The 24532-nt window shown below is 42.5% G+C and overlaps 1 protein-coding gene across 2 annotated transcripts in view; it reads left to right on the top strand.

Annotated features, from left to right (window-relative positions):
- CEP170 (centrosomal protein 170) overlaps positions 1 to 22884 on the top strand; it is a 233486-nt gene extending 210602 nt beyond the window's left edge. For both annotated transcript variants that reach the window (XM_075596838.1, XM_075596837.1), the window contains 3 exons: positions 486 to 579; positions 4740 to 4791; positions 19811 to 22884. In XM_075596838.1, coding sequence (XP_075452953.1) covers positions 486 to 579; positions 4740 to 4791; positions 19811 to 20097 — 433 coding nt within the window. In that variant the 3' untranslated portion in view covers positions 20098 to 22884. The remainder of the gene's footprint in view (positions 1 to 485; positions 580 to 4739; positions 4792 to 19810) is intronic.
- The last annotated feature ends 1648 nt before the right edge of the window (positions 22885 to 24532 follow it).

Consider the following 24532-nt stretch of genomic DNA (forward strand, 5'->3'; position numbering starts at 1 on the left):
TTCCTCCCCCACCAATGTCTCTCAACCCTGTCCTCCCTCCTTAGTCTATTAAACCTGTCCCCCAACAATATATTTACCCCTTCTTCCCTCCAATGCCTCTTAACCACTTCCTTCCCCCCAATGTCTCTTATCCCATTCTTCCCTCACAATGTCTCTCTTAAACCCCATCCTCCACCCCAATGTCTGTCAACCTATTAACCCTGTCCCCCCACCAATGTATTTACCTCTTCCTCCTCCCAATGCCTCTTATCCCTTTCCCCCCCACCAATGTCACTCAAACCCCATCAACCACCCCAATGTCTCTCTCAACTCCATCCTCCCCCAATGTCTCTCTGGAGAACTGTAACTTGTTTCAGATTGTGATACTTTTTAGAAAGATTTCAAAACATTTTTATGTTTACAGAGGTTCAAAACCTCAAAGTTCTCTCTTTTTCAAGTCATGTTAAATGCGCATGTAATATTTATTTATTGTTTTTGCTTTTTAGGATATTATTTAAAGACAAGGAACGGAATTGGGATGAAATTGAAAACAAATTACGAGCAGAAAGTGAAATTCCTATTTTGAAAACTTCATGTGTTGTATGTATTTTATTTACATCTCTGTAATTATTTTCTTCTTCAAAGTAAAGTAGTTTAGAAGTTTACATTTAAAAATATTCTGTGATTAATTAGTATTAGCTATCCCAAAATGTTTAAATCATTGTTTTTTGATTTTTTTTTTTAAAACAGAAATGGAAACTAGGGATCCCTTAGAGTTTAATCACACTTATCCTTGCTCCAGGACTCTACAAGATATGTACATTTTTATGTGCCAGGAAAATTAAAGTAAAATCAAAGACGATTGCTGGGATCAACCAATAGGAAACTGAAATGTTGTGCTTTCATGAGATTGTGGCTTACTATTGGCTCATGGGAGTGAGGTTTGGATGGCAGTCACATAGATTTTCTAATAGGAACTAGAACCAGCAGACTGAAAGACAAAATATTGTAGAAATTAACCAAGAGACGAGGTGTAGAGTGAGAGGAGCAGAGGGCCAAGAACAGAGCCTTGCGGGGCCCCAACAAAAAGGGAGTGAAGATGTGGAGACACCAGAGAAGGAAATATTGAAGGAGTGGTGTAATAGGTAGGATATGAGTCCGGGGGAACGCTTTGTCACAGAGGCCAGTGGAATGGAGACTATTCAGGAGAGGTTGGTGATCAACAGTGTTGCAGGCAGCAGAGAGGTACAGGAGAATTATTAGGGAGAAATTACCTTTCGATTTAGTGTGAGTAGGTCATTGGACACTTTTGTTGTTTGATGATTAAATTAGCTACTTTGCTGACCGAATTCATATTTTTTCCTGTGACATTTACAGGAATAACAAGGGGTAGTGGTAGCAGTAAGTTTGGGAACAATGTGTGTAGGAAGAAAATGTGGGGGATGTAGGGGGGGAAGGTGGAAAAGTGCATTGGGGAAGAGATGGCTGTGTGCAGAAATAAGTGACAGAAAGAGGAGTCTGTCGAGAAGGAAAGGGGATGGGGGATTAGTGGCAGACGAGGGGAGAAAGGATGATTGTGAATAAAATTGAATAAAATAGTATGAAGGATGAAAGGGTGTGTGGGGAGGACTAATAAGAGGGGATGAAAGAAAGAAATAAGGAGAGAAGTAAAATGTTGTTTCTGGCCTGGCTAAAGAAAAACTGGGTTCAAGGGATACTGATAAGGGCATAAAGGGGAAAAGCTGTAGACATAACAGTTGTCCTGAGCTGATAGGAGAGTGAAAGGTGCAGTGTGAAGTAAAAAAGGGCACGTCGAAATTAAAGTACACATAAATTAACAAAGTACTAATATAAGAGAAACCAAAACTAGAAACGATGTGATTTAGGATTGTTTGCAAATTTCATTTATAGGTTTTGAAATATTTAGGAATGTACAATAGAGTTTATAGATGCACAATTTGGGCAAGATCAGAACCCATACCTGCAGTATTATATATTTATATACTTAAAGTTGTCAACTGCCATGCTACTGGGAAAGTGAACAAAAATTTACGACCATAAACAAAGATTCCCCAATGCACATCGAATGCTCGTAACACCTTTCTCCTGGGAGAATTAATCTTTCAATGACTACTGCTGCCATATATGTAGTAGGGTGAAATAAAATGTTCTACAGCCATAAGCTTTGGGAAGTATATTTTTTCTGCTCTTTATTTTTTAGATTTTGTTCATTATTCTAAGGCACTTATGTTTTGTTTTTAACCAGTTTTAATTGCACTTTAGCTCGCACATATAGGGATAGATCCTCAGAGGTAGGTTAATGATTTAACGAGATGTTAACTTCAGTTAACATCCCGTTAAGTTCGAACTGGGATCTTTAAAGCTCAGTAACGATGTGTTAAGTGCTGTTTTTCAGTCATAATGACATAATACAACAGACGTTAGTGCTAATGACATGCAAAAGAGGTGTTCCCTCGACAACGCACATCCACAGAGCTCCATTATAGTTAACGCTGAGATTTAACATTATGTTAGTTAGGTGATAAAGTTGGCAGTACCCCTACCCAGACCGTGAAATAGGTATTTTACAAGTTTTGGATAAGTGTAAACACAGTAAGGTATGATTTAACTATCCTATTATTTATAGGGTTACTAGATTTTGTGCCCGGCTTCGCCCGGGGAATGTAATATTGAATACATGTCCCCGCTCCCCCCCCCCTTGCTGTCGGAACATCTCCCCGGCCCCCCCTGCTGCTGGATGTAGTGCGGGGTGAGATTTGTCTCTGTCTGTGTGTGTCTCCCCCGCTGCCGGAACATGTCCCCCCCCCCCTGCTGGCGGCACATCTCCCCGCGCTGCTGTGGCATGTCCCCTCGCTGTCGGCACATCTCCCCGCCCCCCCCCCATTGGTACATTTCCCCTCGCTGGCGGCACATTTTCCCGCACCCCCCCACCGTTGGTACATCTCACCCCGCTGCTGGCACATGTCTCCCCCCTCCCACCACGCTGGTACATCTCCCCTCACTAGCTGGCACTCTTCCCCCCCGCCTACTGGTGCATTTCCCCCCGCTAGCTGGCACACCCCCCCCCCTGCTGGCACATCTCCCCCGCACATCTCGCATCACACACACAGCCCTGATCCAGGCAAGGACACGCCCCCTCCCTTCGTGGCCACGCCCCCCGCTCCTGCTCTAACAGATTTGTGGACAGCCGTGGGAGACTTAGAATGTCCATAATTTGGGAGGTGAGTCACATTGGAAGCTCCAAATAGTTGCGTTGACCTACAAATCTGCAGCAGAATGTCCAGTGAAAGTTTCGTTGTGCTATGTGGTGCCGTTTCTGAGATTTCAATGCTTCAGACATACAAAGAAACAAACAAACGGAATCCAACTTAGAATTATAGTATAGATTTTCCTCATCTCTTCTCTTTTCATTTTGTTTGTTTTTTGTTCTTGTATAATGCTGCTAGCTTTAAGTAGCCCTTTACAGAGACTTTTTTGCAGACACAAAATTATTTAAATAAACACCTATTCAGAGTCTGCATGGAAGTAACGCCATGTTTTTTAAAGCTAAATGCAGTGCTAACTTTACATAGCATTAATAAAGATTGGCGAACCAGTCCAAATCCGTTTAACGGAATTACACAGATTGTTTAGACAACAATATTTTTTTTATATACAGTAAGATGTTTTACCAGGAAGTAATACATTGAGAGTTGCCCCTTGTTTTCAAGTACGCCCCCTCCCCCCCACCCCAAATTGTGTGTCTGTGTAGCGGGTATAGAATCCTTTGTGAAGTGTGGGATGGGACTCATTTAAATTCATTGCTTGCGCTTTGTCATTGCTCTATCTTTCTTCCTCGTTGCTCTTGCGCTCATTGCTCTGGCGCTCCCTCTTGCTCATTGCACTCGCACGCTCTCATTCATTGCTCTCGCGCTCTCTCATTGCTCTCGCACGCTCTCACTCATTGCGCTCACGCTCTCTCACTCATTTCTCTCACTCTCTCGCGCATTGCTCTTGCGCTCATTGCTCTCGCTGTCTCGCTCATTGCTCTCGCTCTTTCGTTCATTGCTCTCTCGTACTTGTGTTAATTTCTTGCGCTCATTGCTCTCGCTCTCTTGCGCTCATTGCTCTCGCTCTCTTGCGCTCATTGCTCTCGCTCTCTTGAGCTCATTGCTCTCTTGCGCTCATTGCTCTCGCTCTCTTGCGCTCATTGCTCTCACTCTCTTGCGCTCATTGCTCTCGCTCTCTCGCGCTCATTGCTCTCGCTCTCTCATTGCTCTCTGTCTCTCTTATTTCTCTCTCTCTCATTGCTCTCTGGTCTCTCTCTCATTGCTTTTTCTCTCGCATGGCTCCCTGTCTCTCTCTTTGCTCTCTGTTTCTCATTGCTCTGTCTCTCTCTCTCTGCTCTCTCTCTGCTCTCTCTCTCTCTCTGCTCTCATTGCTCTCGGTCTCTCATTGCTCTGTCTCTCATTTCTCTCTTTCTCTTTTCTCTCTCACCTCTCTCTTCGTTGTTCTCTCTCTCTCTCCTCATTGCTCTCTTTATCTCTTTGCTCTCTTTGCTCTCTTTGCTCCCTGTCTCTCCCACACTCATTGCTCTGTCTCTCTCATTATATAATTTATAGACTAATTTTTGGTATTGCATCTGGGTTCACAAGCCACAGAGATAGTGATATTAACATGGTACTAGTTGTTTTCCAAAAAGATGTACTCACTATATGTGAACATTTATTAACGTGAATTTAATTTATTTTTATCTCTAGGAAATACTATCCATATTGCAGGAGCTAAAACGAGTCGAGAAACAATTGCAAGGTATTTATATAAACTTGTTGATTTTACACAAATCTGTAAAACAGTCAAATCTGAATTCAGCACAGGTTCAATATTTTTTTACTGATGTCATTTAATGTTGGGAAAACATTTAATAAAGTTTACAGTGACATATAGAAGAAAATATATAGATGCAGGCTCGAAAATTGGTGCTGGCCTGCTCTTGACCACCGCAGGAGGCCAGTGCAGGAAAGTACACATTTCCTCAACCCACCATGCCTCCTACGAAATTCTTATTATGGTTATTTATTTTTAGAAACAATGAACATTCTTCTAAATGCTATAATCTGATCAAACAGTCTGTTTATTGTTCAGTGTTTGGTAGTTGCTTAAATATTAAATTTTCATGTATAGATATTTCAGATTATTAGCAACATTTACAAATATTATGAATTTATAATATTATTAATCTCTATTTTTGCAAATGCTCTGCTTTCAACATATCTACAGTTTTAAGATTTTTTTTAAAAAAGCTTCCATTTTACACTTCTAGTAGTTGCTAGATTTGACATTGGTATAGTGAAAGTGTCTCAATATAATATGTGGTTTTAAACTCAAATTCCTCCTCTCAGCTATATTGTGAAGATTTAAGCACATTAATAATGCTCAACAATTATATCACAATTGTATTTAACAATTTCCAATCTTTGCTCTTAATGGAAAATTATTATACAAACATATGTAGCCAACGTTAGTGCACATGCTGGCATGCTTCCATTGATAGAATACTGTAGGGTGCTATTCCTGCTCCTTTCTTTCAAGCAGCTGATTCAAAACAATGGGCTGCTTCTCCCGCTGGTACGTTGTGTATGTCCTGTTGCAACGCACCAGCAGGTGCTTTAACATTAGCTACATCTGTTGACCCTTTGTTGTCCTCTTTAACATGATAGTTCATATTGATGTTGACGCTCTGCATAGTGTACCAACATTGCAGCCATCCAAGCAATGCAAATGCATTGAAACACAACATTATGATGCATCAATATTAATCTTTTTGTAATTATTACAACACATCATAGTTACATAGTATATTTACATAGTAGATGAGGGTGAAAAAAGACATGTCCATCAATTTCAAAGTATGTTAAATTTAGACCACTGATACTTATCCTATATTTGTATTTACAGTATATTGATCCAGTGGAAGGCAAACAAAGATATCCCAGTGAAACATCATTGTCACGGGAGACCAGTACTTTTTAACACCTTTACCTTCCGGGATCAATTCACTAGGCAGGACAAAGTAGTGGAATAAAATGAGGTTTATTCTGATAAAACCAACAGGCACACACAATAGCACAAAACAGGGAAATACACACTCAACTGGGGATCTGGGGTGAGTCTTTAGCCTCACTAGGTGCAGGGCACCTGCTTCAGGAAGGCTTACCATTTCACCTCCAGGAATACCATGGTATTATCTACCGGATAGATACCTGGCTTTCCCCGCTGGCCGGGAATTTGTTGATTATTAGAACTTGGCCGCTGTAGGTGAGTGCTCACCACAAACAGAACGGGATCGCGAGGCTGAGGTGGGGTCAGTGATATACACCGACCTACAAGCACGTAACCGCATCCGGAGTGCAGAGTGAAGGTCGTGTTGCCGTGTCACGGTAGGAGAGGTCAGAATGGTCGTTATTCTCGAGGTGGTCTGGGGTTGGAGAAGTCGGATGGTCGTTGTGCGTAGCCGGGGTCCAGGAGTAGAGATGGGGGGAGTCCAAATACAAGCCGGGTTCAGAGAAGGCAGCGGTCCTGGTACAAGCTGAGGTCAAGGCAACAGAAATCAAGGCAGAATGCAAGAGCAACAGCAGGGCAGCAGGATGCTTGAGGCAAGCACTAGAAACATAAACAGACGTTTATACTCAGCCAATTTGCCAGAGGGCTAGCTGAGCATATAAAGAGGAGATGACCATTGGGAAGGCTGCAGGCAGTGAGTCATCACATATATTCTGTCAACTGGTAAACAGGGGCTGTTCGTGATTGATTCGTCCGCTCCATCTGACCATTAGTCTGAGGATGATAGCCGGAAGAAAAGTAAAGAGATTCCGAGTTGTTTGCAAAAGGCCCACCAAAATTTAGAGATAAATTGGGAGCCTCGATCTGACACAATAACTTGGGGGACCCCATGAAGACGAAATACTTCCTTGATAAATATTTCAGATAGTTTGAGAGCATTGGGTTGGCCCTTGAGGGGAATGAAATGTGCCTTCTTGGAAAACCGGTCGACCAACACCAAAATGGTATTCCTTCCTTTGGATACGGGTAGTTCAATGATAAAATCCATGGAAAAATGAGACCATGGGTGGTCTAGAATCGGGAGAGACTGCAGCAACCCTGATGGCCTGATACGGGGAGTCTTGTTTTGGGCACAAGTAGAACATTCAGTGACAAATTCCTTAATGTCCTTACGCATCCCTGGCCACCAAAAGGTCTGCTCCAGAAGATCAACAGTTCTCCTTGTACTTGGATGGACAGAGCTTTTAGATGAATGACCCCATTCCAGTACCTTTCGACGATAGGCTGGTGCCGTGGATAGACGTCCTTCTGGAACTTCGAGACCCTCCGAAATATCAGACTGACCTCTTGCAATGTCCTCCATAGGATAAAATGTGTTAGCAGAGATGATACATGATGGGGGAAGTATGGTTTCCTGTCAGTCCTCAGCCTTGTCGTCTACTAGAAATTGACGGGAGTGGGCATCTGCCTTTACATTTTTTTTAACCTGGTAGATAGGAAATAATGAAATTGAAGCGAGAGAAGAAAAGGGACCATCGAGCTTGTCGCGACCCCAAGCGGCGAGTCTTCGATGTAGAGCAGATTCTTATGATCTTTCAGAATAGTAACCGGATTTTTAGTGCCTTCGAGTAAGTGCCTCCATTTTTCCAATGCCATTTTAATGGCCAACAGTTCACGATTGCCCACGTCGTAATTCTGTTCGGCAAGCCAGAATATTTTTTTTAAAAGAACGCACATGGGAGACTTCCGGTTTCCGGTGACTCCATCTCGCAATGACGCCTGAGGAGACTGCTACGGAGCCCTCCTACGAACAAGTTAATAAAACAAGCACCAATCGCGGAAAATAAACTTAAAAACCGGCGAGGATCAGAGATACACACTCAGGATGAGTAATAAATTAAAGAAGTCGACTCAGCAGAGCATCTCCATCTTTCTTTCAGCGAGCCAGAGGTCCGCAGGGCTCTGCGAGACCTCCCAAGATGGCGCTCCGGTGGGCACAATAGAACACCCTAGCAGGGTCATGGAGCAGGAGGTGGCCGGGGTAAGCAGGGATCTCTCGAAGGATTACTTGGAGGATCTTTTTGCAAGAATGAGTCAGGGGTTTCAGGAGGACCTATCAAAAGCAATAGACTCTCTCAGATCTGACCTGAATTCCCTCTCTGAAAGGACGGACACTCTAAACAACAGAGTTGAAGAGATTGAACTAGCCAACTCCTCGGCGGAGGATGAGATTAACCGGCTGAACTGCGAGATTAGAGCTCTAAAGGAGAGTGTAGAAGACCAAGAGAACCGGGATCGCCGACAAAACCTCCGGGTGCGGTATATACCGGAAATGGTATCCATGGAGTCTCTGCGTGAATACTTAAACGATCTGTTTATATATTTGGTTCCGGACCTCTCCCAGGAAAAAATAGAAGTGGACCGTGCGCATAGAGCCCCTTGCAATAAGTCGACAGACCCCAAGAGAGCCAGAGATGTCCTTATAAGATTTCATTCATACACAATAAAATATCCTGACTGCTAGCATTGAGAAGGGAGAACTGCAGTTCAGAAAGGCCCATATTGAAATATACAGCGATCTATCTAGATCTACTTTAGATAGACGCAGAGAACTAAAGCCCCTGACACAGAAGCTGAGAGATAATAGAGTGCGCTATCGGTGGGGGTTCCACTTCAAGCTAGTGGTCCAGATGGGGAGGGGGGGAAGTGCCACACTGTGTCTATCCTGAAGATGTCCCAAGATTTCTGAGAGGGCTGGGCCTTCCCCCTATGAATGAAGGGAAATCTCCTGAAGACATAGAGGAGGAACGAAGACCTTCAACACCTACGAGAGTCCCAAGAACATCGCAAAGATTGGCATTCCCGAGAAACCCTGCTCACGAGTAGTGAAGAGAGGGCCCTGCTGTATGCCTAATTTTCCTATGCTGCCTCCGGATGTCCCTGATGCAGATCAGTATGCAGAGGATCTTCCTAGAAAAGAGGAATGAACTTGCTTCCCCTATAGTTCCGTCTGGTTCTCCCTGGCGGAATACCTACACTTAACCTCAAAGAAAAAATTATTTTCCCCCACAGGACCCCCCCTTGCTCTCCCATCCCTCACCTCCCGTTGTGTCTATTATTGCTTTTGTCTCTCCTCCCTGGTTCTTATTCTGCCGTCTCACCTTCCTGACTATTCCCTCTCCCATGCCTCTCCCTTCCCCAACTCCCCTCTCCCTCTTCTCTCCGTTATTCTCCTCCCCTCCGTATCTATGCTTCTAAGTGTGTCCTAGTGGCCAATGTTTGCTTCACTGCCTTCCCTTCTCGCCTGTCCTCCCTCCTTTTCTGCCTTCCCTCATCTCCTACCCTCCTTCCTCCCATGCTCCGGTCATCCACTTACCTCAGATGGAAGAGTCTCCGCTGGACGCAGAGCAGTAACAAAGGTCTTTCTCATCCTCTTGATCAAGGAACGGCTGGAGCCTCGCGAGGAGTGCGGTGAGAACCACTGGAGGGCGCTGGTCGTCAATATCGAGGCTGGGGTTTGGGGGGGGGGAGTCGGAAACCCCTTTTTTACAAGAGGCCCAAAGACTCACCCCTGGCTATAGGGGGGCCGAAACGCTGGATTTATATAAGTCCTGACGAGGGGTATTTCTCTCAACAACGAAAAGATAAGGACAATCTACAGCAGGGATGCCAGAACTCCAGGTTAGAAAATTTTGCTCCCCATTTTTCCAGAATAACCCTCCCCAGCGTAGATAACGCGATGGGAACGGGTTTTAAGACATAACATTCAAGGGACTCTGAAGTGAAACCCACCGTAGATGTACCTGGTTTGTGGGATACAAATCCCTGACTCTATGTATATTTCCTACTATATGACATCTAGTTCCACCTTGTGGAAATTCGAAGTAATGCAGAAGATATCTCTGACAATCCCCATGAGTGGGAGAAGCCAGGGGAAAATGTATAGTGTATAAATATATAGATCCTAAGGATTTACCCGGCTGGGATTTATGGGGGGGCTTTTATCAGGCTCCTAATACTACTATACTTATTACTCCAGGTTTCTGGAATAGAACTAGGTTATAAACCAAAGCCTCCCCCCTTTTGTGATAAGAACGCACATGGGTGTAGTTTGGCTTGTGGAGTCTTCCTTTGGGACACGATTGCCCAGGCGCCAACATCTGAAGCGTCCACTTCTAGCGTGAAGGTTAGTCCTGGATCGGGATGCACGAGCACGGGGGCTGATACAAAGGCGGTTTTTAGCTTCTCGAATGCTTGAAAGGCTGCAGGAGGCCAAAGTGCCGGGTCTGTTCCTTTCTGTGTCTACGCCGTAATGGACACTACAACGGATCAAACATTCTGTATGAACCTTCGGTAGTAATTTGCGAAGCCTTAAAACCGTTGTACAGCCTTCAGGATCATAGGACGAGGCCAATCCACAACTGCTTTCACTTTGGCTGGGTCCATGGCAAGGCCAGTATCAGAGATGATGTATGTCATGGGAGACCAAGTTTATCAACACCTTTTTATACCGGGATCATTGAGCAAAGCAAGGAGGTAAAATAAATTGTAATTTATTTCAGGAAAGGACATACACACAATGTAACACAATTTACAGGGTTAACACACTTACTGGGAACGAATAAACTTGTCCTTTAAATGATATTCACAAAAGTGACCTCTGTAGGAGCCCTTTCCGATGACCGGGAGGTACTCACGAAAGTCCTGGAACTGATTTCGGCATGCAATGCCGGACGCGACTGCTACATTCTTCAGGAGTGGGACTTAGAAGCATCTTTGAATTTCATGTTGTTGGTTTGGCGCTTGGAATCTGCGCTCCTGATTGGCTCAGTGTTAGCCCAGGATGCGGGTACAGAACTGCAGTACCCCTCCTGTTCTAACATTTTGGCATCCCTGAGGCTTTCAAGTCAGGACTCCGCACAGACCCATAGGCACCAACCTTGGTAGCCATCTGGTCTCTCGGAATCCATGACTTGGAAATCCCACAGTTCATTCACAGGTTCAGTACATATACTTATTAAACATACCCCTTTAATAAAATATACTGTGTCCTGTATCTTGTGTGATAAAAATATGTACAGTAGAGGCAACGTTTATTCTAACATTTGCTGTAAACTAGCCGGGTTACATTCTGGGTATGTTCTGGGCTAGTTTGAGGCACGTTTAAGGCATTTCTGCATTGACTAACGACCCATAGGATTAACACAGCAGGGATCCCTGGCAGTCCAATTCAGTTTGAATGGGACTGCCAGGGACCCCCGCTGTTAATCTGATAGGCCATTAATCAATGCAGAAATGCTGGGGCTAGTTTAAGGAAAGTTTAAGGCATGTATTCAGAATGTACCTGGGTCTTTTGGGGAATTGCCACTGGTTTTTGTTAGAATAACAGTTGCCTCTACTGTAAATCCCTATTCTGGTGTCAGGGATGGAGTGAGCAGATATACTGCTTAAACTCACTAGTCTCATTCTTGGCACACTTTTGAAAATAACTTTTAAAACTTTTTACACACACTAAATCACTCTCAGCTTTATCACATAGCTGGAGCACCCCCTGAACCCCTATACCAGGTTCAGGGTACCTGGGCATGTATCTGGTCACCCCTCCTTTTACTAGGGACCCCGTGTATGGTTGCAGGTATACATTAATCCCTTCATGTCCGTTTACCTTGTCTGGATGTTGCTGGAGCAGGAATCCTGGCGGTGAGCAATAGAATGTTTTCAGAGTCAGACCGGAGCAATGTGCTTCGCTGTATCGGAGAATCTCACTCGATTCCTGGATCCAACTTTTGAGGTATCCCATAACTCCGGAACCCCGATACATAGACACATTCTGTAAAGATTTTCTCTGGCAAACCCACAGCCTAGAAATCTCCTGGCCACAGCACCCCAAGAAAGGCAAAACAGAAATAAATCTTTAATGTCGCAACATTTGCACACAGTCACAGTAATGCATTTCTGACATCTGGGTCCAAGACCTGACACTCTAGGACCTCAACCCACGGATCAGAGGTAACCAAGTGGGCTTAACCTTTATTAGGGTGCCTGGTTAACCCCTTCACCATCACAATGTCGCCCAGATAGGACATTGTAGTCTGATGGAAGTGACACTTCTCTAATTTTGCGAACAAGTTATTCTCCCGTGGTCGTTGGAGGACCTGTTTGACATGACCTGGATGTTCGTGTGCGGACTTGGAGAAGATTAGAATATCATGAGAGGTGACGAGAGGTAAGGGGTAGCGGTTCTTTATTGTGATTTTATTAAGTCCCCTATAATCAATACATGGTTTGAGGGATCCATCCTTTTTCTTTACAAAGAAGAACCCCACAACTACAGGAGACAAGGACTTCTGGATGAAACCCCTTTGCAGGTTCTCTTGAATGTAGTCCTTTATGGCCTTGGTCTCTGGAGGTGACAGTTGGTAAGAACATCCTCGCGGAGGCACTGAACCAGGTAAACGGTCAATGGGACAGTGAAAAGACCGGTGAGGTGGTTGCTCCTCAGATTGAGCCTTGTTGAACACCTCCTGAAATTCCGAGTAGATTACTGACAGATGAGAAGTTACCTGTTCAGGTACTGAAACCCCGCATAGGCTTTTGGACGGCACAGAGCATTTCTGTAAGCAATAAGAACGCCATTGAAAAGGCTGCTCTTCTGTCCAGTTGATCCGAGGGTTATGCAGTTGAAGCCATGGGAGTCCCAGGATTATGTAGACGGTAGGAGAATGAATGACATCAAAACGAATCCTTTTGGTATGAACTTCTCCTGTCTGCAATTGAAAAAGGATAGTTTGATGAGAGATGAAGGCGGGTTTTAAGGGTCGACCGTCAATAGCCTCTAGCCCTACCAGGGGACTTTTATGTTCCAAAGGAATTTTATTTTCCTCTGCGAACCCCTGGTCCATGAAATTCCCACCTGACCCAGAGTCCAGAAAGGCCTGAGTGGTGGCCTTGGAGGTGTCACCAGTTAGGGTGATGGGTATCAAAAGCCTGGTTGGCATCTTGGGAGGAGAAGTAGATAATGTTCCCAATGTGATCCTCCGGGCTCCACCTTAGGACTTGGCATTTCCTGACTTCTGGGGGCAAGCAATTACCTGATGTCTAACATTACCGCAATAAAGGCAGAGTCCAGCATTACGTCTGCGTTGTTTCTCACCGGACGATAGCTTGTTACCGCCGGGCTGCATGGGTTCTTCCAGATCCCAAGAGGGGGGTTAATCACCTCTGTGTAGTAGATGCGGGGAGACTGCATACCTTGCTTGCGTCGATTTCTCTTGGCCCTTCTTTCCTGTAATCTCAGGTCCACTCGGATGCATAGGTCGATGAGCTCCTCCAGTTCAGTGTGGCATTCCTGTGCAGCAAATTCGTCCTTAAGGTTCTCGGACAGACCTTGCTAGAATACTGCCGCCAGTGCCTCATCGTTCCAGCCGGTCTCAGCGGCTTTGGTCTGAAATTCGACTGCGTACCAGGCCACGGATCGACTGCCTTTGGAAATATGGAAGAGAGATGAGGCAGCGGTTACCTTGCATCTGGGTGTGTCGAATACTCTGCGGAACTCTTTGGTGAAGCGGCCTATGTTGCACGTGAGGTCCGTCCTTTGTTCCCAGATGGGTGAAGCTCACGCCAAGGCGTCATCAACTAGCAGGGAAACGATATAGGCCACCTTAGATCACTAGGATAGAAAACATGATGGCATCAATTCAAACTGAATAGAACACTGGTGAAGAAACCCGCGACAACCAAGAGGTTCGCCGCCATAGCAGTTGGGTGTAGGGAGTCGGGGTTCGGAGGCTCCGTCCATGGGAACGGTTGTGGGAGCAGACACCGCTGAGGAGACATGGTCCACATGAGCACTTTTAGCCTTGTCAGTCATAGCTTTTACTGTAAGTAGAAGTAGCTCCATGCTCCAACTATTCTGGTCAAGCTGTTTCTCCATTTGGTTAAACATGTCAGAGTACATGCGCAGGACTCGACACACCTCATCGAGGTCCATGTTTGTGGGGCTGAGCAAACTGTGACGAGTGCTCACCACAAACTGGATGGGACCGCGAGGCTGAGGTGGGGATAGGGATATACACCGACCTACAACTGCGTAACCGTGTCTGGAGTGCAGAGGGAAGGTCGTGTAGCTGGGTCAGGGTAGGCGAGGTCAGAATAGTCGTTATACTCGCCGTGGTCTGGAGTTGCAGAAGTCGGATGGTCATTGTGCGTAGCCGAGGCCAGGGGTCAGAAGGCAGCGGTCCGGGTACAAGCTGAGCTCAAGGCAACAGAAATAAAGGCAGAATGCAAGAGCAACAGCAGGGCTGCAGGATGCTTGAGGCAAGCACTAGAAACATAAACAGAAGTTTATGCTCAGCCAATTTGCCAGGGGGCTGGCAGAGCATATAAAGGGGAGAGGATCAATGGGAAGGCTGCGGGCAGTGAGTCATCACACATATTCTGTCAACTCGTAAACAGGGGCAGAGTGCAGCACAGGTGAGGAGTAGTTGCTGATAGTATTAACCCCTCGAGTGCTCCTGGTATTGTGACGTCGGTGAGAAGTGGAAGCAAGAACGTCCTCCGTTACGGCGTGGGGACAGAGCCTAGGTCCGGTCCCAGCAGAAGTACTGGGGCACTTGCGCGAGGGGCGTCACCCAATGCATTATGGGGGCAGGACCGAGGTCCAATCCTCACAGCTGCGTCTCTATAACTTGTCCTCAGCTTGTAAGCTTTCCCGGCACATCAATGCCTAGTGCTTTGCTATTGCAAGCAAAGCACTTTTGAAAAGCCCGCCTTTGCTTCACCGGTCCAAGCCTAGGAGTGTCTGGCTCTCTTATCGGGCAGTTCCCTTTCATAGACCTCGGTGTCTTATGTATCATAGTGCAACCAGCGTGTCGAGGGGCTCAGGTAGCCAGTGAGCGGGAAATTTTAACTTGCCAATTACCATGCCTACAAGCAATGGCTTACCCTTGCCAGCCCCATACCTCCCGCTGGGTAGGCTCCACAGAGACTGGGAGAACAAAGAGCCTCCCTCGCGGGGAGTCTTTGTCTCTGGACCTGGTTCTCTGCCCTTCCCCGGTCACCAGACGGCTGACGCCTCTAGGCTCCCATCCTCCCCTTTGATACATCATCTCTATGCAGGCACGTCAGCTAATTGAATTACCGAGACTGCCTACAGAGAGATGAATACACATTTTTAAAATACATTTGTTTTCTAAAACTTTGGCTCGGGAACTTGGGCTGTAAAACTTGTCCTCACAAGCCAGGTTTAAAACTAAGGTTTTAGAACTTGCTGGCGGGGCAATACAATATTACATAGGGAAGTATAGCGTTAATAAAATGCATACGCGTACCCACAAATCAGACGCGGTTCGCTGGTAAAATTATGGAACAACCACTAACTTTGTCTCAAAACATTTAATACAGATTTTCACACTTTTTGCCCCCTAGTATCAACTATTAAAATCCTGTTCCTGAAGTCCCAGTTCTGTACCTATGATGGATAAGAGGTCTAAAACACCCACACATTATCCACAGCTTATAGTGCTGATAAGACGCCGGGGAACCTCGGTTTTAGGGGTAGCTAGCCGGGCTTCACCTTTATTATGAAGGCTGACTACCCCCACCGTGACAATCATCCAATGATGATTAGGTCAGCAAAAATGTCTGCCCCCATAGCTCTCAGGCCTGATGGGAAGTCATTTAGCTGTTGCGTTCGCCCCCTTACCTGGCACCTCCATTCTGCTTCTGAACCGCAGCATCACCAACGTGACGTCAAGGCGTCTTGTTGCCATGAAAATGAGACGTTGCAGCGTCAAATTACATTGCGTTACCATGGGAACGTGACGGTGTGACGTCACTTTGGTGACGTCTGTGGCGTCATTTGACGCTGCGGTTCAGGAGGAGGAGGGAGGGGGCCGCAACAGCTAAGTGCCATGGGGCAGCAGATTTTGACATCTGCCGCTATACAGATGCAGCCACGAGTATCCGATGGCTTGCCTGGAAAAATACTGTGGCTGTCTCCCAATAATACTGCAACATTTCTGGGAGATTCTGCAGCCAGACTAATGGCCCATCGGATTAACACAGCAGGGGTCCCTGCAGTCCCATTCAGTTTGAATGGGACTGCAGGGACCCCAGCTGTGTTAATCTGATGGGCCATTAGTCTGGCTGCAGAAATCTCACTGAAATGTTGCAGTTTACTGGGAGATTGCCCCAAATTTCCAAAGCAAGCCTTCGGATACTCGTGACTGCATCTGTACATCCCTATCTACTGTTCTTTTCTATAAAGCAGTCCACACTTTTTTTTTTTTGAAGATATCTATTGTATCTGCTATCACACTTTCCATGGGTAATGAATTCTACATTTGTACTGCCCTTACTGTTTACAGTGATGGCAGATACAATAGATATCTCCAAAAACGCGTTTCTTTGTTGCTGGTGAAATCTTCTTTACTCCAACCTTTAGAAATGACCCCATGTCATTTGTCCTGCCCTTTTGATGAAAGCTGTTGTATTCATCCGCAATATGTATATAGTTATCATATCTCCTGTTAGACGCCATTTTTTCTAATGTAAAGTGTCTTGGACAGGTCTGCAAACATCTCTTTCCCCATTATCATTTAGCAAACAGTGCTTCCACTGCATCCAGAGATTCTTAGTAATGTCATATATGCAAATGAGCACAGTGTGTCACTCTTTACTTCTCATCCATTTTAACATGGACCCCTATGAGCTTATGCCTACCGTATTACACTGCTCTTCAGCACAGCCTGGGTTTAAGAACTGCATAGCCAGTAAACCCACTCTCAGACAGCTTTCTTTGCCATGCATAAACCTCCCTAAGCTCCAACTGCCTCCCTGGGGGTTGCATATGGCACTGGTAGTATTTCTGAAAATACTACCTTGGAGGTCCTTGCCCTAAGCTTGCAGCCTAGATCCCTGAAAAAATGTCTAGGACCCTCTATCTTTATTTAACTTTGACATTAGTGCCAACAAGTACCAAGACCGCCAGGTCAGTCCCAGCCCCTACCAATAATCTGTCTACCCGATCCGCAATGTGCCGATTGTGGTCATGGCAACAGATTTCCCTCTCTGCCCTCCTAATAATAGAGTCCCCTACCACCAGAACCTGTCTTGGTCCCTGAGTATCCCGAGTTGCCTGTGTGCTGGATTAACTATTCCCCTGGCTGCTAGAGGAATCGGTCTCCCCCAGCCTTGCCACTCTGTCCCTGACACTCCCTATATCTTTGCTAGGGTCAGCAGAGAACTGGCCTGCCTCTTCCTCCTGCTTACTCTTCTAGCCGTTACCCAGCTTCCTAGCTCTTCCTGGTCCTCCATCACAGCTCTACCCTCTGCACCACTATTCCCAGCCAGGGCCTGCTCAGTGAGCAATAAACGCCTTTCAAGATTCTCAATGTCTCTTAATGTTTCAAATTGCCTTTTCAAACCGAAGACCAAGCAATATCCTACGTGTGTTTTTTTTATTAACAAATCCTTTCTGTTTTATGAAAAAATACTTTTAGCATTTTTTTGTAAACAACTCTAAATGACATTTTTAATGTATTATAATGTAACAAGCATTTTTTGTTTCTATAGCAACCATTTACAAAGTCACATCCCCTTCCTCTTCTGAAACAGGCTCTGGAACAACTTTTTGAGCCCTGCCCTCTCTCTAGCAGTGCACCAATTGTATCTTGTGACTGCTTGGTCACATAATCTTCCCCACAGAACTTTGCATCATTGGTCCTTAGCTAATTACTTATCATTGTGTGGATTGTATTGTTGCACATTTTAAAGGGGGGGGGGGAGACAAAAAACAGCAGCTTGAACTGCTGCTTTCAGATCAGCAATCTGAGACTCCAAAGGGACCACTTGCTCACATTATGTTAATTTTTAGTTTATAGACTGCTTTCTCAGGTTGGTCACAAGATTGTGACCAATCAGATGTGTAATGTTGACTGGCTGGCTTCGCCAGTCAATCAGTTTTTCTGTCTATAAAATAGATCTGGTTCTCCACATTTAATCCAATTCCCTCACACAGCTCAGTGCTCACAGGCTAAAGGATTTGTTAAAAACCTCTGTTTAAAGACAGACACACACATTAATCAGGTATGTTAGGGTAAGCAATTAGCTGCATATCTATTACATTGAGGGGGCTGGCAGCCAATTAGAGCATGAATTGTGATTGTGCAGCCAATGGGAATCGTGCCTATGAGTTTGAAACCCAGCAACCCAGCAAATCCACAGCCCTTCCCCCTCACCATGTGCCACAAACCTGCATGTCTTTGAAATTTACACACAGAATCCCATTACTTGGACTGGTTGCATTGGAATGCTAATCCACATCTGGCTGTATAGACATTAATACATAAGGTATAAAACACAATACACTATCTTAATCAACTCATCTCTTGTGAAACCTTATACCTGTGAGGGAACTGCATTTGGGATACATGGGCTCAAAAACTAGGAGTCTGAGGACACAGTATAGCCCCAGTGTAATTCTCCTCGTGTATCCACAAATTGTGTCTGCATACTGGAGAGAATTAGGGGCCTACCAGTAAATCGGACCCCCGAACTCCTGCAAACATAACGAATACATTTTTGCCCAAATATCCCACCTAAAACTTACACTGCTGTAGTTTCAGGACTCTTGGACAAAGGGAACATGAAAAGTGGAAAAGCAGGGGTCACTTTAACTTTTACATGCAATGATACCTTGCCCCTGGCTTATGGTGCTAGGTAGCTGCCAGGGACCCATGGGGCCCAGAGGTAACCAGATGGGCTTAACCTTTATTGTACAGCCTGGTTACCCTACTACCAGTCACAATTGTTAGAGGAAATTAGCGTCAAACTAGTTTTTAAATATCATTAAAAATCATAATTTATTCAGAAAAAAGATCCATTCAAACCCCATTTTTAAAGACTGTTTTCACAGCACACGCATTTTTTTAAATTCAAACTGAAGTTGTACAGTAACATAAAAAAAAATAAACTGCGCACCGAATGCAACTACTCATATATAATAAAAACTAATAGTACTGTGTACAATTATCAATCCAATAGAAAGTGATAAAGTTAAAGTGCACTCAAAGGTTTAAGGGCACACAAACTTGTATTCCAAAAAGAGTGATAATTAGTGAAATATACAATATTAAAATAAGATACAAAAACCTTTAACATTCGTGGAGAGTCTGCAGCCTGTTAGAGTGGATGGCTCAACATCACACAGAGAACATGTAAAAGAGAAAAAACAAAGCACACGACTCTCATAGTGTAAAAAAGTAATTATATTGTGACAATATTAAAGTGTAAATGATTGCACGTATAAGAAGACTTAGTCATTAAAAGCAGGGCATGTTTAAGTACATGTTACCACTCTAGAAGTTGATGACTTGCTTCGTGAGGATCCCTCAGCATACACTCTTTCTGGTTAAGGTTTCCTACCCGGACCAGTAAAACCCTAAACATGCCCTGCTTTTATGACTAATTGTTCTTGTACGTGCAATCATTTACACTTTAATATTGTCACAATATAATTACTTTTTTTACACTATGAGAGTCGTGCTCTTTGTTTTTTCTCTTTTGATGTTGTACAGTAATGCATTTTCATTTTTGAGAAAAAATACTTTAGTTAAAGATAAGCTCATGCTGCGTACAGTAGTTGTTTGTGTATCATGTTTCAGACTTGATGTGTACTTATCTATCTATATTACAGTATGTTTCATTACAACACATCTACATCCAACTATCATCATGTTTTTTAAATAAATTTCAATTTCCTTTTTAGTGATTAACGCTATGATTGATCCAGATGGAACTTTGGAAGCTCTGAACACCTTGGGCTTTAGCCGTTCAATGTCTCCAGCTCAGCCTAAGCAAAAACAGGGCCCTTTGCCCCACACCACCCGGCCTTCAGTGACATCACTTTGTCAAACAGATACCAGAGCCATTCTACCAAATATCATATCTGTTTCGTCTGAATTTGACAGTGTTGAATCTGAACCTGATTTTAGCATACATTTTAATAGGTTCAACCCTGACGGGGAAGAAGAAGATACCACTTTACACGAATAAAATGATTATTGCAGAGTATCTTTTATAATAAAATGGCGGAGAAATTAAACTGTGTGGGCTCACAAAGGAAATCCTAATTGTCACTGACTGTTATCAAAACACACAGCACTTTTTTATTTTATTTTTAAGCATATGACTCCTGTGAAATAATTCACAAGCTAAGAAGCTATCACAACATTTTCAAAAAATTGGTGTTCAGATTTTTCTTTGTTTTTCTCCCAGTTTACTTGCATGGCAAAATTTTATCTGACCTCAGGTTTGAAGAGTTACAGTTGTAATCCATAGTATACTAATAACAAATATTTAATCAACTGTAAGGAAAACAAGAACGTAAAGATTGCGGTGTGGTTCTAGTACAAAGCAGCATGAACACCCATGTAAACTACAGTATATATATATTCCCAGTTATTTCTCTTTAAATATTCTAGTCTAGCAAACACTACTACAGCAGCAATCTAACTTTACAACTTTGGGCAAAGGTAAATACGATATGCTGAATTACTTTATGTTCACTTTTTCCATGGTGTAATTTGTTTGAAATGTAACAGTTTGTGTCAGAAAACGGTTTAATTACAGGGAACATGTTGCTATGCAACATAAATGAAAATTGAATCTTCTGTGCCGATTTGTTACTCGATAACATTTCCAATAATGTGTTTTATACAATGATTAAACGGTTCAATTTTCTGTTTACTAAAGATTGGTAATTGGTATGTTTACATTATTAATGCAAATTTTAAATGTATCAAACCGTCAGTCTTCTGCTAACAAAACTTTAAATATAAAACCTTTATGTGATTTATATATCCTTGTTTACTTTGTAATTTGGCTTGGGAATTTTAAAATATGTCCATTTGTTTGTACTACATTGGATAAGATAGCATAAATGCATTTAAACGTGATACACAACTATGACTTGTTACAAACAATATGGTGTAAAAGTATATAATAAGTGTATACAAGTACATCCTTTGCTTTAGATTTTTTTTTCCCCAGTCATTATTTGTAACTAATTTAATCAAATTGATTTAAAAATACAATTGCATATGTTTCATCTGTAACGTTCCAGTTTGGAATTGGCTAGATGTAGTATAAAACAACAGCTTTGAAGCATATGCTTCAATATAATATACTCTAAAGCACTGTTGGACAACAGGCTTGTGGATTGTAGCGTTTCCCTGCTCCCTCAGCTGCTTAATGACATTGCACCTATAACTACTTTACTGCTCTGATCATCTTCTCTGCTAATTACTAATTTCCGCTCCGGGACAGATTCACCAGTGTGCCAGCATTATGCAGCTGACTCGAGAGAGAAAGTGCACTGTCCTTTCTGCCTGTGCACCATATACTGTAGATGTGTGGGTAATGTGCAACCCCTTTGAGGGTTCAGGGCCGCAAATTCGACCCCTGAATTATATCATGTTGCCCACCACTACTCTATAGGGAAAATGAATATCCGTAAAATGTTTGACTTGTTTGGGTTATTCATGAGACAAAGTATCTTCTTGTGGAACTTTAAGATGTTGTGCAGGAGGTTGATAAATGCTCTGAGAATATCTGCACCAAGCAAATATATGGTTTGTGTATGTTTATTTAGATATTGTAAAGCTAGGTCTTTTGTTATTTAATACAGCAATGTAACTTTGTTAAACTTTTAGTCGATTTTGTTAATACTGCTGCATTGCAAATGTATCTCTGTAAACTTGCTTTCTTCATCAGCTTCCTCAGTAAAAAAAACCATGAGACGGACTGTGTGAATGACCTCATAATTTCAGGACATCAATTATTGGTTCTTTCATTGCTTTAATGTGTTGTTTTAAAAAAAAATTGTTTGAAGCATGAAAGATACATTTTCACTGCTTTTTATTCTCTTGAAATGCATTTGTCTTTACTTTTTTACGTGAGCCAAATATAATTTACCTAGACTTGAGCAGTTCATTAAAAAGAAAATGTTTTCTCAAGATTAAAAGAAAATTCTCTTTTATTCTGAAGTAAAATATATTGAGATATTTTTGGCTGGACACAAACTGGAGAATACATGCTTGAAGTGAAATATTTTTATTTATTTTTTTAAATATGTTTAAATGAAATCTAAATTCTTCACAAAGATAAATACAGATGTAGCAAGCCTTCTTGTTTTCGGCACCAGGGCAAGCTATGTCACTGTGAATTCCCCGGTGCCAGAGGATTATGGCTGCAGGGGGTCCAATCCAGTAAGGGGGACCCCCCGCAGCGGTGTTGTAGCAGCGCTATCTCCAGGGTCAAAGCGTTAAGCTTTTTCAGCCTGGATACAGGAAGTCTTGATACATTTGTATACGAAGGAGAGATGAAGAGTAGTTTTAAAGTAATTATTCTTAACACAAGAATGTCACTAAAAATTGTAAATCTAGCTAAGAGCTATATATAGTTTTGGTTTTTAACTGGAATGTTGTTCACAATGAACAACCATAGTAACTTTTGATTGCTGAAAACAAATTAGAAGAGGGTCATTGCATATACTCTTGGTACATCATTGCACACAACTATATGTAAAAAGTTATGAACCTTTGTAAAATAGTTACATACAGTACCTGCACACATAGTAGATGAGCTTGAAAAAAGACATATGTCCATCAAGAATAGACATATTTTTCAACATTCTGCTTGTGTTTATACTGACTTATATACATTTCTGTTCTGTATTAAATATTTAAAATGTTTCTTGCATTATTTATTTTTTATTACATTTTGTTATGTTATTTTCTTATACACTAGCAGCCCCATTTTAAAATAAATAATGAATGTAACTATAGTAAAATGTGTTCTTTCTTTTTATTGTTTTGGTTTGGTCTTATAATTGAAATTATTGTTTACCAAATGATACAGCTTCAGTCACCTTTTTGTTTTTTTCTACAAAAAAAAAGATTGGCCGGTAAAAAAACACACACATTGCTAATTTATTCGAGGGGAGATTTTATTGAAATGAAGGCAATTAAATTGAGACACGTACAGTGTACAAATTGCATTTTGTACCAATATATTCTTTAAGGTGATCTTTTTTAGAGTCTTGATGTAGGTTTTGCACACCTTACTCACAACAGATGCTCCACGATTTGATTTTCTTAAAGAGGCAATTCAAGAACCTTAAAAAACAAAACAAAAAAAACATTTTTAATCTTTTTATATAGGTAGCATTTGATTCCGTTTATTGAAAACTAATTACCTAAGCTGTTGATCGATTGGTTCTTCTGTGATCGATCAGCAAAATCTTGCTTTCCAGGGTTCACTAATGGCTGCCTTTCCGTTTCAAAGCAATCCTTCAGTCAGTGTAACTCAGCAGCTACAATGTATTCTTATATTACTATGGTAGCCTCATCCTTTTATCAGCTTATAGAAGACAATAAATTGCAGTTACTTTGGGATAAAAGTTTGCCATTGAGTAGAACAATCCAAACGTTTCCTCATGTACTGCTAGCGGATTAGGCCTATCCATTGCTCACGTACCTCATGAAGCCGTACAGTCTATCAGGATTAACAAAAGAAGAAGAAATATTTAATTACAGACTTTCCAGAGCAAGATGCTGTGTGGAGTGTGCCTTCAGGATTATGACTGCTAACTGGTGAATACTATTAAAAGCTATAGAAACGCCTGTGCCAAATGCAAAGAGAACTGTAAAATGTGTATCTTTACTACTGTACATAATCCTGTTATCGATTTGGAAGGCACTAATGAAGTGTCAATGGTGGATCGCGCGCATATTGTTGATACCCAGCTTCATAGATCTAGGGCAAATAATGCATGTGCAAACATTGCAAAATGCATTCGCGATTCATTCAAAGATTACTTGAATGCTGAAGGCGCTGTCCCTTGACAAAATAGTGCTTAATAATTGTTAATAACAATAAACATAATAAATCTGAACTTGTGGTCCTGTATTTTATTTTAGTAATGTTTCAAGTATGTGATATTATATTGATCCATTCATTTTCAATTTTCCATTGAATACATTTTGTTATATAGTATGTGTAAATGAGAGAAAAAACATAGACATTATGTTAAACGGTGAAAAAAATTATTAACAAGTGGAATGGGAAGACATGGAAAAATCAATATAAAATCAATTTTTAAACAGGTTGAACTCAATGTGCAATAACAAGTTTCTCCTAATTATTTTTTTCGCTTTTTTGGACCGCCTTCAAAACTACAGCTTGTATCTCTTGGCATACCATTCATTTTGATACTGGATCCAATTTTTAATATTTGGAATTAGACCTTTAAAGAAGTTTAACTCTTCATCTGAATTGTCTTTAAATGCATGACTCGTCATTTCCAATTTTTTCTCTTCTAGAGAAATCAATTGTTTTTTAAATTCACTGTACGCCTTCAATCTTTAGAGCTGTGGTTCTGGGGATGTTGCTGTCTCATACAATGAATCTTCATCCAATGTTACGTCTC

Source organism: Ascaphus truei, chromosome 4 (genome assembly GCF_040206685.1).
Source record: "Ascaphus truei isolate aAscTru1 chromosome 4, aAscTru1.hap1, whole genome shotgun sequence".
In the NCBI taxonomy this organism is placed as follows: domain Eukaryota; kingdom Metazoa; phylum Chordata; class Amphibia; order Anura; family Ascaphidae; genus Ascaphus; species Ascaphus truei.